The 14,142-nt window shown below is 36.4% G+C and overlaps 1 protein-coding gene across 2 annotated transcripts in view; it reads right to left on the bottom strand.

Annotated features, from left to right (window-relative positions):
• Nucleotides 1-12,356, bottom strand: part of GNPDA2 (glucosamine-6-phosphate deaminase 2) — a 30,171-nt gene extending 17,815 nt beyond the window's left edge. The window contains exons 1-4 of one of the 2 annotated variants that reach the window (XM_040484614.1): nucleotides 12,228-12,356; nucleotides 8,974-9,135; nucleotides 2,415-2,516; nucleotides 758-940 (exon numbers count right to left, since the gene is read on the bottom strand). In XM_040484614.1, the coding sequence (XP_040340548.1) occupies nucleotides 758-940; nucleotides 2,415-2,516; nucleotides 8,974-9,097 (409 nt within the window). In that variant the 5' untranslated portion in view covers nucleotides 9,098-9,135; nucleotides 12,228-12,356. The remainder of the gene's footprint in view (nucleotides 1-757; nucleotides 941-2,414; nucleotides 2,517-8,973; nucleotides 9,136-12,227) is intronic. The other variant, XM_040484620.1, reaches the window with a different exon arrangement.
• Nucleotides 12,357-14,142: the final 1,786 nt, after the last annotated feature.

Here is a 14,142-nt window from a genome sequence, read left to right as displayed (position 1 = left end):
ACCACTTAGAATTCTCGCTCACCCTCTCTCTGCCCCTCTCCCTCCCTACTCGCATGCACGCGAGTGGGCACACTTTCTCTCTCTCAAAATAAAAAACATTAAAGAAAAAACATTCCTCCTATTTTCAATGGTACGTCATGCACACACATGTGCACGCATGCGCATGTGTATATATTATATATGTATGTTTGTGTGTGTATATATGTACATACACATATATGTATACATACATATATACATATTTTAAGTGGAGTTTAGTCAATTAAACATTTATTTATTTGGAGTTTATAAAGATAATTATACAGCTTAGTTCATATTAACTAAAGGGTGATGATAAAGTCTTATATCATTCTTAACTGACTTTTTAAGTGAGATGAAGCCACTTAAGTGATCAGTACAGAAATGCTAAAATCTATCTGTTCCACATGCAAACTTTTAGAGACTCAACCCTGTAATTTGGTAAGAAAGCTGGGCTGGAATTGTAAAGAAATTGTAAAAGGTAAGAATAGTACTTAGTTAAAGAAACAGCATGCATTTTGTAAGATGTGATTAATTGTGAATTCTAAACAGATAATAGAAAAGTTTAGCAGGCACTGGGACTTATTTCTCAAGACATAATTTAAACAATTCTAACTTAGAACCTTAGGATTACTGTTGATGAAAATAAAAAATAAAAATCAGTACGGATATTATAGACAGTTACAGGTGTTCCCCGCATCACACAAAGGTAAGAGTAATGACAAAATGTTTTACATACCTCCAACAAAAAGGTCAATTCCTCCAGCTTCTTTTATTTTTTTTTCAAAAGCATCACATTCTGCTTGTAAATCTGCAGCATTCCCATCAAGGATATGAGCATTATTTGGATCTATATCAATATGCTTAAAAAAGTTATTCCACATATAAGAATGGTAGCTTTCAGGATGATTTCTGGGAAGTCCTAAATTAAAAGTTAATATATAAAAATGTAAGTATTTCTAGGAATAAATCCAAAGTTTGCTTTTCTGATTAAGCCACAGATGCTATTTAAAATATATAACTTTTCTATAACCATATTCAATTTAAAGGCATTTTTATGTGGAATATATGCTCATTATATTCCAGACATTGTATTAACCACCTTACATGTATGTATGAGTTCAAATAATTTGTACAACATCTATGGAAATACTGATATCATTCCTATTTTATAGATGAACATCAAAAGCACAGAAAAATTAAGTAAACTTTCCCAAGGTCACACAGCTCACAGAGAGGCTGGAATTCAAACACAGAAGTCTAGTTCACATGCATTTAATCACCGTACTTCACTTCTCAAACACAGAAAATTTTACCAATGGAACTGATTTGTGTTAAGCTCCACAGAAATTAATCTGCCATACCTTTGAAATGTTGGTCTATGTTTCTAATCTATTCTTCCTGCATGCATGCAAAGTATACTGAATCCTAACAGTTCTTTGACTATCACTTGGGCTACCATTAAAAATGTATTCTTGTGTTCCCTGTTAAGCAAGTTAACAATGAATCATAAAATCTTCACAGCCATAAATATAAATACATTTATATCTGAAAAATCTTTATTTTACTAATTACTTTTACATACATGGTACTCAATCCATCTCCACAAAACCAGTTTTAACTCTGCCTTAAGGAAAAAACAAAGAGGGGCGGGGGGAGGCAACCCTGGGTGGCTCAGTGGGTTAAGCATCTGACTTCAGCTCAGGTCATGATCTCATGGTTCATGAGTTTCTCATGAGTTTCAGAGATCCCCTGCACTGGGATCTTTGCTGTCAGCACGGAGTCCGCTTTGGATCCTCTGTCCCCCTCTCTCTGTACCTCCCCTGCTTGTACTCTCTCTCATAAATAAATAATAAAATATGAAAAAGAAAAAAAAAAGAGTAAGAACTGTGAAGGGACTGGCTCAAAGCTGCATGGCTGATGAGTGGCAGAGCCCAAGATGAATATAGATCTTCTGATTTCTAGTCCCATATTCCTTCTGCTATATCATGCTGGCATCACAAAAATAGATTTTTTTAATGTTTTTATTTATTTTTGAGAGAGAGACTGACTGAGCACAAGCAAGGGAGGGGCGGAGAGAGAGGGAGACACAGAATCAGAAGCAGGTTCCAGGCTCTGAGCTGTCAGCACAGAGCCTGACTTCAGGCTCATACTCACGAACCGTGAGATCATGACCCAAGCCGAAGCTGGATGCTTAACCAAATGGGCCACCCAGGCGCCTCCCCCCAAAATATAGATGTTTTTAATATAAACCCCCAACCGCACCAAAAGGCAGTACGTTATCTTCTAGAAATAGTCATATTACATTCAAAACATAAATTCAAATAATGTATTAATTCTCAAACTATATTCTTTTTATTTAACATATTCAAATAATATATTCAAACACAGCTTACCTACATATTCATCCATGTTAAAGGTCTTCACATATTTAAAAGAAAGGTCTCCATTCTTGTGATATTCTATTAGTTTTTTATAACATCCTAATGGTGTACTCCCTAAAACAGATAAAGATTCCATTTTCTAACTTAACATGAAAAATATATTTTTAAAATATTTATATTAACTTTATTCTGTTAATGATATTCTCTATTTCTAATCTACTAGGGAAACCATTATTCATTTAAATACATATTCAATTAACAAATATTTTTTGAATTATACACACATTTGCAAAGTACCTTAAGGCTTAGTAAAGTAGAATTTGCTAAAGAAAACTAGAAATCTGTCAAAAGAAATTATAGTTTGGAAAATGATTCTAGAGTTGTTGAATATTTGGAAATAATAGATACTCCAAGATTAGAAACTTCTAGGAAGCATATGTGAATTAAAAGAAAAATAAACACCCCACCTTTTGAGAAAAAGCTTTTTTAGAGAAGGATTTGTAGCATGAATGATATATAAATAGGTCAAGTTGACCATTTAATGAAATCAAAAGGGAAACCAGAGCTAAATTTAAGTATTGCCTCCACTTTCAAAATAGACTCAGAACTTGGCAAGGACTCATTGAGGAACTTTAGCCTTTATGATTTTAACTGGAGGTTCTGTGTCTTATTTTGTGTTATCTTCAGCATGTATTAGCTAAAATGTATAAAGTAAAATGACTTCTGGGAAATGGGATCTTGGCTTTGGATACTTCATCTGAGTCTTGATTTTATTGTTTTATAAATGTGATTCTTTTACAGGTTTTATAAAATTGAAATCAGTTTGATAGTGCTACATGACATGGACAATAAAGAAAAATAAATTAAGCCACTTGAAGACAGCCTCTGTTTTTAAAATTGCTGTATTTTTTCATTTTAACTACAAACTGGAAGGGTAGATTGACTGCATCCTTAACAAGTGACCTGGCCCTCCCAATCCTAGCTGGAGTATTGATTAATTCCTAATCTATTCATCATCATAAAACAAATTATACAAAAAACAAAACAAAAACCAGCATGCACACAAAATTTCTGCTAAAGTGGCAGACAGAATATGACAGAAGTAATCAGTCTATAACAAAAAAAAAATACAAAGCGAATTCTAGAGTAGTAAAAAGACTGCCTTTCACTTGAGATGAAAGAATAATACAAGTGGCTGCAAATAATACATTGTATAGGTTCAGAGAACAGAAGTCTAAAAGAATTTCTTAAAACTAAAGAAAACATACTGTTTTCAACTCTAATTAATAATTTAATGGTCAAATTTTATAATTCCATCTCTAAGAACTATGGCCCTCTAATATAAAACTTATCTAACAGATGGATAAATTGCTTTTTTTTCTTCCTTTCTAGAAGCATAAACAAATCTGTGTTTGTTTCGGTGTCAGGAGAATAATTATAGGATTCCTTCCTTAATTTAAGAATATATGAATAAAAAAAGTAAGAAGTCAGGGCACCTGGATGGTTCAGTCGGTTGAGTGTCCGACTTCTGTTTAGGTCATGATCTCAGGGTTTTCCGTTTGAGCCCCACCTGGGGCTCTGTGCTGACAGCTCAGAGCCTGGAGCCTGCTTCGGATTCTGTGTCTCCCTCTCTCTCTCTGTCCCTCTCTCACTCAACTCTTCCTCTCTCTCAAAAATAAACAAACATTAAAAAGTTTTTCAATAAAAAAAAAAAAAAAAAAGAGAAGCGCCTGGGTGGCTCAGTCAGTTAAGCCTCCGACTTCGGCTCAGGTCATGATCTCGTCGTGGTTTGTGAGTTCGAGTACTGTGTTGGGCTCTGTGCTGAGAGCTCAGAGCCTGGAACCTGCTTCAGATTCTGTGTCTCCCTCTCTCTCTGCTCCTCCCCTGCTCACTCTCTGTCTCTGTCTCTCAATAATAAATAAACGTTAAAAAAAACTAAAAAAAAAAAAAAAATCCCAATGGTGATGACAAAAAATAACACATTCACTTTCTAGTTTTTAATCAAAGTGGCTGAAGAAAAAAATAATGAAACATATGGTAGTGAACTGGTTAAAGAAACTTCATTTTAGTGCCCACTTTGCAAAATTTACTAACATAATTATTTTCAAGTGTATACTATGATTCAGATAAAACAAAGATTAAAAAACTGTTTCTATCCTAAAAAAAACTCACAAGATAAGATTAGGCAAATACAATAACCATAACAAATAAAAATGTTGTAAATAACCTATAAGAAGTTTGCAGAACTGCTGTAAATCAAAGAAGAAAAGATTACAGTTTTGTTTGTTAGAGGAAGGATTAAACAAGATGACATTTCATCAGTCTTGAAGAAGGGGTAGAATTCCAATAGTCAAAGATAGGGTTGAGTTGTAATTGAGAACAGAAAAAAGAGGGAGGAGGTTGAGAGATAACATTTGTATGCTTACCTTATGATAGCTATACTAGTATTTTTTTTTTAATTTTCTTTTAGTGTTTATTCATTTTTTGAGAGAGGGGCACAGAGCATAAGTGGGAGAAGGGCAGAGAGAGAGAAAGATACAGAATCTGAAGCAAGCTCCAGGTTCTGAGCTGTCAGCACAGAGCCTGACGCGGGGCTCAAACTCACTAACCATGAGATCATGACTTGAGCCTAAGTTGAACGTTTAACTGACTAAGCCACCCAAACACCCCTTAGCTATACTGGTATTTTTACACATCAGCTCATGTAAATCACACAACCTTGGGAAATTGGCATGATCTTTCCCATTTTGAGGACTGAAGAATTGGGTCAAAAAGATTAAGGAATTTGCCAAATATCACATGGCAGTGAAGCCAGAGGTTCAAGAGATTCTGTCTGGTTCCAAGGCTCACATAGTTTTCATTACTTAATATACTAGCAACATGAGTGAAAGTAAAGCCAGCAAGTTCAGGTCTATTCTTTGAACTATAAGCAGTCTAATTATCCTATCATGATTCAGAGTAAGAGAATCAGGGAATAAGTTTGAGAGGCAGGAAGCATGCAGGCCCTTACATGTGAAGCTTGTTAAGATCACATCAATAAATACCAAGTAGATATTCCCCAGAAACTGTGCTTTGTGGAGGGAGAATTACAATACTGCTGTCTGCAATTACAGAAATGTATACTCAGGGCTGCCCGGGTGGCTCAGCTGGTCAAGCGTCTGACTTCAGCTCGGGTCACGATCTCATGGTTTGTGAGTTTGAGCCCTGCATCAGTGTCTATTCTAACAATGCAGAGCCTGCTTTGGATTCTCTCTCTCTAGTCTCTCTCTGCCCCCACCCCACTCATACCCTCTCTTTAAAAAAAAAAAAAGGAAAAAAAGAAATGTATATTCAAACTTCAAAAGCAAGGAGGAGAAGAGAGCATGATTAACACTGACAATGGTCAATGAAGGAGGAAAGTGAAAAACATCCACAAAGGTTTTCCAAAATACTCCTTGGCAAGTGCACTACTAGGCAGTTAGACTATCTAAAACTAAAGCAAAAGTTGTAGATCTAAACACACAAAAGCATGTTTAGGACTGCTTGCATTTATGACTTTGAAGATTTCCTGCCCCCAAGCTAAAATTACTGTTTAGTTATACATCGTATTTAAAACAGAATAATCAAAGCAACTAGCCTGAGTGTAGCCCTGGTTTGCAGTAAGCAAACAGATACAGAGGCCATATTCAACCACTGGGGCTCGTGTATCAAAAATGTGGGTGCTGAGGGGGCCAGTCTGGTGTGTACAATTTTTACAAACCCTCCTTTGCCTGGACCAAAGACAAAAAGCAAAATAACAAATGAATGAGCTAAACAATACCTTTCATGAAAATTATACAAATGGAAAAAATTATGATTGTAGCTTTTATGTAGTTAGCACATATGGGGGAAGGAGCAGAAGGAAAAAAATACTGTTTTAAATAAGACACACTTATGGGAACCTTAAATTCACATAGTATTAAAGTACACAAAGGAGTGGAACGAGCACCACCTTATCTGTGCCTCAAACAGCATTATCAGCTATTAATAGCCTCATCTTTCTTAAAGGTAAGGAAACCAAAGATCAGGGGTGAGGAATATATGCCTTGCAGTCACCAAGAAAGTAGCAGCTCTGATTCCAGGTCCAATACCCTTTGCTGTGGAAGTCAACAATATCAAATTAAGTGAGATCATGAGATTAATAACACTACTTGGTTAATTTTTAAGAAAAACCTTAATAGTGAACTAAATACAATAAAACATGAAATTAATACTTAATGTTTATTGTCATGAAAACATATCAGTCTTCAATTTTTCACTCTTAATACTTCTATAAAAAAAAGAAAATACACACAGAAATAGTAAAGGGCTAATAAGACAGTAAGAGTATATGAGGCAGAGAAGATGAAATGAAGAGACAATAGTACATACTTTTGGTACCTCTTAATGATTATTGAAAAGACTAATTCTACTAATTATATGAATAGGAAAAGCAATATCCCTCAAAAACCATACAATACCTAGGAATAAACCTAACCAAAGTGGTAAAAGATCTGTACATTGAAAACTATAGAAAGCTTATAAAAGAAAGTGAAAAGGACACAAAGAAATGGAAAAACATTCCATGCTCTTGGATCACAAGAATATTGTTAAAATGTCAAAACTACCCAAAGCAATCTACACATTCAATGCAATCCCTATCAAAGTAAAAACAGCATTCTTCACAGAGCTACAACAAACAATCCTAAAATTTGTATGGAACTACAAAAGACCCTGAATAGCCAAAGTAATTTTGAAAAAGAAAACCAAAGCAGGAAGCATCACAATCCCAGACTTTAACCTGTATTACAAAGCGGTAATCATTAAGACAGTATGGTGCTGGCACAAACACAGACACAGATAAATGGAATAGAATAGAGAGACCAGAAATGGACCCACAAATATACGGCCAACTAATCTTTGACAAAGCAGGAAAGAGTATCCAATGGAAAAAAACAGTGTCTTTAGCAAAAGGTGCTGGGAGAACTGGACAGTGACATGCAGAAGAATGAAGCTGGACCACTTTCTTACACCATATACAAAAATAAATCAAAATGGATGATAGACCTGTGAGACAGGAAACCATCAAACTCCTAGAGGAGAAAACAGGCAAAAACCTCATTCAACATCGGCCACAGCAACTTCTTACTAGACATGTCTCCAGACGCAAGGGGAATACAAGCAAAAATGAACTACTGGGACCTCATTAAGACAAAAAGCTTCTGCACAACAAAGGAAACAATCAGCAAAACCAAAAGGCAACTGACAGAGAGGGAGAAGACATTTGCAAATGACATATCGTATAAAGGATTAGTATCCAAAATCTATAAAGAACTTACCAAACTCAACACCCAAAAAACCAAATAATCCAGTCAAGAAATGGGCAGAAGACATGAGTTGACACTTTGCTAAAGACATCCAGATGGCAAACAGACACATGAAAAGATGCTCAACATTACTTATCATCAGGGAAATACAAATCAAAACCACAGTGAGAAATCATTTCATACCTGTCAGAATGTCTAAAATTAATAACGCAGGAAACAACAGATGTTGGCAAGGAAGTGCAGAAAGGGGAACCCTCTCGCACTGTTGTTGGTGGGAACGCAAACTGGTGCAACCACGGTGGAAAATAGTGTAGAGGTTCCTTAAAAAATTAAAACTAGAACTACCCTAAGACCCAGCAATTGCACTACTAGGAATTTATCCAAAGGATACAAAAATGCTGACTTGAAGGGGTATATACTCCTCCATGTTTAGAGCGGTGCTATCAACTACAGCCAAATTATGGAAAGAGCCCAAATATCCATCAACTGATGAATGGATACACTGATGGACAAATATCCATCAACTGATGAATGGAATACTACTTGGCGATGAAAACAAATGAAATCTTGCCACATGCAACAATGTGACTGGGTCAGGAGGGTATTATGCTAAATGAAATAAGTCGGTCAGAGAAAGACTCATATGTTTTCACTCATATGTGAAATTTGAGAAACTTCAGAGATGAACATAGGGGAACGGAAGGGAAAATAAGATAAAAACAGAGAGGGAAGCAAACCATAAGAGACCCTTGAAAACAGAGAACTGAGGGTTGATGGGTAACGGGCATTAAGGAGGACACTCTTCAGGATGAGTACTGGGTGTCATATTTAAGAGATCAATCACTACCTGAAGCCATGACTACATGTACGTACGTATGTTAACTAACTTGAGAATTAAAAAAAAAAAAATCCCTAAAAACAAAAGACTACTAGAAAAAGGTACAAAAAATACTATGACCATCACTTAAGTTAGGATATTTCCTTTTGCATTTTGGAGATGCAAGTGACGTATAATTTTAATACAAGAAATTTCCTTTTGCATTTTAGAGTGGTAAGTGATATATAATTTTCATACAAGAAACAATAATGAAACATAGATACTAGATAGATATACACATTTCTGGCTGTATACACTAACATGTTCAATCAGTGATATGGCAAGAAATAAAGGGGAAACATATTTTACTAAAGGAAACCCTTCAATCCCATGACCTTCAGTATCTAAAATGGAAAAAATGGTGTATTACCTGTTGGTAAACCCAGTGTAAAATATCTGTCCTGTCCAGGTTTGAACTGAATGATGCGATTACAGATGTATTTGGCTGCCCATTCACTAGCCAAGTCATAGTTATCAAGAATTACGAGCCTCATTATGGTGATGAACAGTTTCCAGGACAAGTAGTTCTAACCTGAGAAAATTCCATTGTAGAACACTTTAAGTAATTTGCAGATATTCAAACAGAAATGTAATATACTAATGACTTTAAGAACATTACTTAAGAAACACATGCATATATATATATATATATATATATATATATATACACAAAATGTACTTTTAAAATAGCAATAACAGCTGCTCTCTTTTGAACAGACATTGGTTCTGGGCAGTGGGCTAGGTAATTTAAATGCATACAACAATCTTCTAAAGTAAATATTTACAACACCCAGTTTTAGATGAGAAGAAGGGCTCACACAATGTAACTGAGGTCACATAGTTACTAAATGACAAAGAATTCATATCAAGGCAAATTTTAGTCTTTGTAAGATAGCATAGTACACTGTCCTGACAGATATTATATAAAGCAACATGAAACAAACCTAAAGGCAAACAAAGCAGTTCTCGTTTTTTAAAGGCAAGTTAATGTTAATAATGATTACTCAGCAACCTTTAGGTTACTTACTAAAATCCAGAACTTTCTCTGTAAATACCATAATAACCAAACATCTCTGTGTTAAATGTTTTTATAAAAATTATGCCTGCGCTTCTTAAAAATTTCTTTCAATATAAAAAGGTACAAGAGGAAGAAAAAAATCAACCCAAATCCTAACTCAGAAATAAAAAACTATTATCATTACGCATATAACATTCCAGATGCCTATTTAATGCACACATATAAATAGAATGTATAGAAATAATTTTTAATAATGAGATCATAATACACATGCCATTTTTAATAAAAAGCATAACATTTCATTCTTTCTGAATTTAAACAAAAGAAAAAGTGAACTAAAACTGCTGATCTCTGAAGAAAAAAAATTCTTCATAAAAAGCAATTTTAGTTCCTTAAAAACAAAAAAGCAATTTTAGTTCCTTAAAAACAAAAAAGCAATTTTAGTTCCTTAGAGAGTACTCTAAGGTTAAGACAAAATACTGCACAAATATTAAAGATCGAAGTCATTTAAAAACTATGATTCCACTTCAGACAATGTAGACTGACCTACTACCATGAGAGATATGAAAATTGTACTCTTAAACTTCCTCACAACCCGATTTCTGTAAAATGTATTATTTTTACATTGACAAGATTTGTAATATTTACACTGTGTTCTATAACCATAGTTTCCAGAATTTAATTCTTAGTTTCATATTTAAACGGATCTGTCACCCACACCAATCCTTTTACAAATGGCTTCAGCAATCCTGAGTTCCCATACACTTTCCATACGATAATAAATCAAATTCCTGAAATTAATGGGAATAGTAGGTAATATACAATATACAATTCATATGAAAATACAATTCATATGAATATACAATTCATATACAGTGAATATATGAAATCTGAATGAAATTCTTGAGAACAAAATAATTCAGAATTCTGGAATAGTAACAACAAATTATGATCACTATGGTATAGAATTCTGGCACAGTAACAAAAGACAAATAGCATTTACAGACAATAATGTACATAGTAAGTCATAAATTCACTTCAACAAATGGACTCTGCCTGTATTTAAATTCATTAATGATCTAATGCTAGAAACAATTTCAAAGTTACACCAAGAATCAGAAATATTTTCTGGCCATAAAGAGGTATACTTACTTCTAACAAGTATGACCATCAAGAGATGCACTTACTTCTAATAATATTCAGCATATTCATTATTCATAAAAAGGAAAAAAAAAACTGTAAGGTACGGAGGGAGGGCATTAGAGCTTTCCAAGTGTTTTCTGTCTTCTGGGAATACGATCTCTTTTTCTCAGTTCAACATACTTGTGAGGGCCTATTAAATGCCAACCACCAAGTTCTGTAGTCACAAAAATGATTTAGATATGGGCCCTATTATTAAAGGGCTTGGATCACTGAATAGTCTCTGAGATAGAAATTATCATCCTCTTTTCTCAGATACAGAAAACTGCAACTCAGAAATTTATTGCTTAAGTTATAAAGCTATTAATGGTAGAGGGTTTTTCTGACGGAAAGATCCATGCTCCAGATGTGCTATGTAAGAATCACTTAGGATGCTCCTTAAAGATCTAGATTTCCCAGGCTCCTCTCCCTGGACACAGTGTTTCAACAGATGTGAAATGAGATCAAGGGAATCTGCACTTTTAGAAATCTCACAGGTCGATTATTAAAATCAGGCTAAATTTCAAAAAAAAAAAAACACCACAGGAATCGACCTCATTAAAAGAAGTTCTTAAGTCTCTTAGATCGGGTACAGGAAAGTTTTGTTTGTTTTAAACTCCTCAGACAGCTCCGAGTTCATTACAAAAGTCTCAAATAAAACCTCCCAAGCAGAGGAAATCAGAATGTTTTTGCCACATTAATGCAGATTAAAAAATGTGTTTTTGCCAGTTTTTGACAATCCTCATCAATCCAAACTGCTGTGGCTCTGGGCAATTCTCCGACATCAAATCCAGATAACACGCAAAAAATGACAAGGCACCCCCCTCCATTCCCTCATTTTTCTCTGGTGCTGATTCATTCTGAACGTGCATTAACTTGGAGACTGGGCAGCTGAATACAAATCTCAGAACTTCAGAGCTGGATGGGAACTTCCACACGACTTAGGCTGCAGTTAGTCTAGAATCTACACTAGCATCTAAATTTACAAAATCCCTGCTCTGTGCTTGTTTCCTACAACCTGACCTGAAAAGGTCGCTGAAGTGCAGGACGCGGAAGCCGCATCCCTGATGGGGGAGAAGCAGCGGAGAAGGCTGCGGTCCCTGCCCGGAAGGCCAGGGCTGCAAACCCACCTCAACTGCATGGCTGCTGGGCCCTATCTGTCCGCAAACTATAAGGAATACAAATGAGGATGGCTGTTACTGATTTTTAACAAGTGTCAGGAGAAAGCCGCCAGAGAAACAAAGATAGGAAGCCCCTCCCGGAGGCCCAATTTCGGAGTGCACCAACAGCCTCGGCCCACCCTCCGCCCCGCCACAACGCTCCCGGGACCCCAAGCAGCCGGGCCGCGCGTCCCCGTCTCGGCACAAATTCCACGCGTGGGAGCACCGCGCCCCCCCGCCCCCCCCCCCCCCCCCGCCCCGACTCACCTGTCTGCCCACCCACCCGCACTTCCGACGTTGGAACAGCGGAAACAACCAACACCCAGCAACCCTGAGCGACCCCAGCCGGCTAGAGTAGCGCGAAGCCCAAAGACCCGGATGTAACCCAAGGCGCTGAAGGAACGGCAGCGCAGCTTGAGGGTGCTGCGCATGCGCGTGCCTCTAGTTCTCTAGGGATGAGCTGTGCTGAGGTCCTGACGAATTCCGTGAGGCAGGAGCCCCATCCTACTTGGGACTCTCCGGTTCCTGGGCCATCACCTTGCCGCTATTCTTTTTATCAACTCTCAGAGGTTGAATTGAGGTAGATTCTTTGGGTTTATGAAACTTAGTATGTAGGGCTGCAGTGCTCATACATAAGCATTACTTAAGTTGTCGCTTATAATGGCAATATGAATTCATCTCTAAGCTATTGAATGTTTACTGTGCACGCACAGCTAAGAGCCTTTTATCAATAAGCTCATCAAAGTTAAGTTTCTTACATGTTGCAGAAAAGCGAAGCGTATACCTTGGGAAGCCTTGGAGTGGCTCAATAGGAATAAGCTGTAGGACACTGTAGGGCAGAATTCTTCCTCTACCCTTCACAGTCTTTCAGCTAGCTGGCTTAAAAATTCAATTTTTGTGACAAAGAATAACAGGAGGAAAAATAAAAGTTTTATTACCCATGCACAGAAATTGGGACCCAAAGAAATGACCAAGTCAGGCAGTTTTTATACATTTTAGACAAACACAATAAAATTGTCAGGAATTTACAGAATAAGGAAAACAGGTGTTTGGGAGCTTACTAAGGGGCTGAGGTAGTAGATTGGTCAAAATGTAACAAGGATTATTTCTGCAGCTTTCTCTACTTTAAAATCCCTATCTTTGGGGATAAAGGTGTCTTTTTATTTCTTAGTACAGGGAGGAGTATGGCAGAGTGGTTTCCTGCTTTGAGGGTGATACACGAGGGTCTGAGTATCCTTGCACTAGATTTTTCCCCAAGTAGCTTCAATTCAAAATAATTAATATACCATTGTGGTACATTTCCAGGCGGCTTGTCCTGGGCTCCTACAAGACTGTAATAGGATATGGACTTGTGCTGAATCATTCTAAGAGGGGTAGAGGAAGTGCAATCAGCTATGAACTGGGTATCATAGATCTTTGTTCAGGATGGGGAATGATGGAAGCACGGATAGGGAAGTTGTTGTTAAGACAGCAATCACTCAAAAGAAGGTTGGGTGGCCTTATTAATGTCCCATTAGAAACACTGTTTAGGTGCTGTTAGGAATAATACAATCTGACTACAATCATGGGGTGACAGGTAGACTCAAGGTACTGTTTCCTTGGACATGACAAAATTAGGATAAATGAATTGTCCGTAAACTACTTATCTGAAGTTCTGCACATGGGTTGTTAATCCAGCCTGTTTCTCAGAGTCAAATGATGCCCCCTTGCTTAAATTCTTTAGGTGAGAGTGGGTGTTGCATTCTCAATGGTATCAGGAAACTGATTTTCTTGAACTGATCAGAAGACAAGATTTCTTAGTACTAGAGCCTTGAGTTTGTTTTACAGAAGCAAATTTTGACACCTTCCCAGTACTCTACTTGTCATCTAACAAAATCTATTGTACATCTATTGTGGTCAAAAAGACCTTCAATTAATAAAAAAGAGCTTTTCAGGGAGTATTATTAGAACATAGAAAGATATTTGTGTAATGTATTCTTTCCCAATGGTTTTACTTCTTTATGTGTTTCTGACACTAGAAAAATAAGTTCTGTCTCTAAGTACTACTATGATTAATGTGCTTTATTTGTCCTATATCATATCCTGTCTTCCTTTTCTCTCAAGTTGGTGTTTCTTACCTCTTGCAACCCATCTGCCATTCTCTTTGTACCAAGATCAAAGCAAGAAGTTACTTCCATTAAAA

Source organism: Herpailurus yagouaroundi, unplaced genomic scaffold (assembly GCF_014898765.1).
Source record: "Herpailurus yagouaroundi ecotype Mexico unplaced genomic scaffold, PumYag 28, whole genome shotgun sequence".
Taxonomy (NCBI): domain Eukaryota; kingdom Metazoa; phylum Chordata; class Mammalia; order Carnivora; family Felidae; genus Herpailurus; species Herpailurus yagouaroundi.
This window is presented reverse-complemented; position numbering and strand designations above follow the sequence as displayed.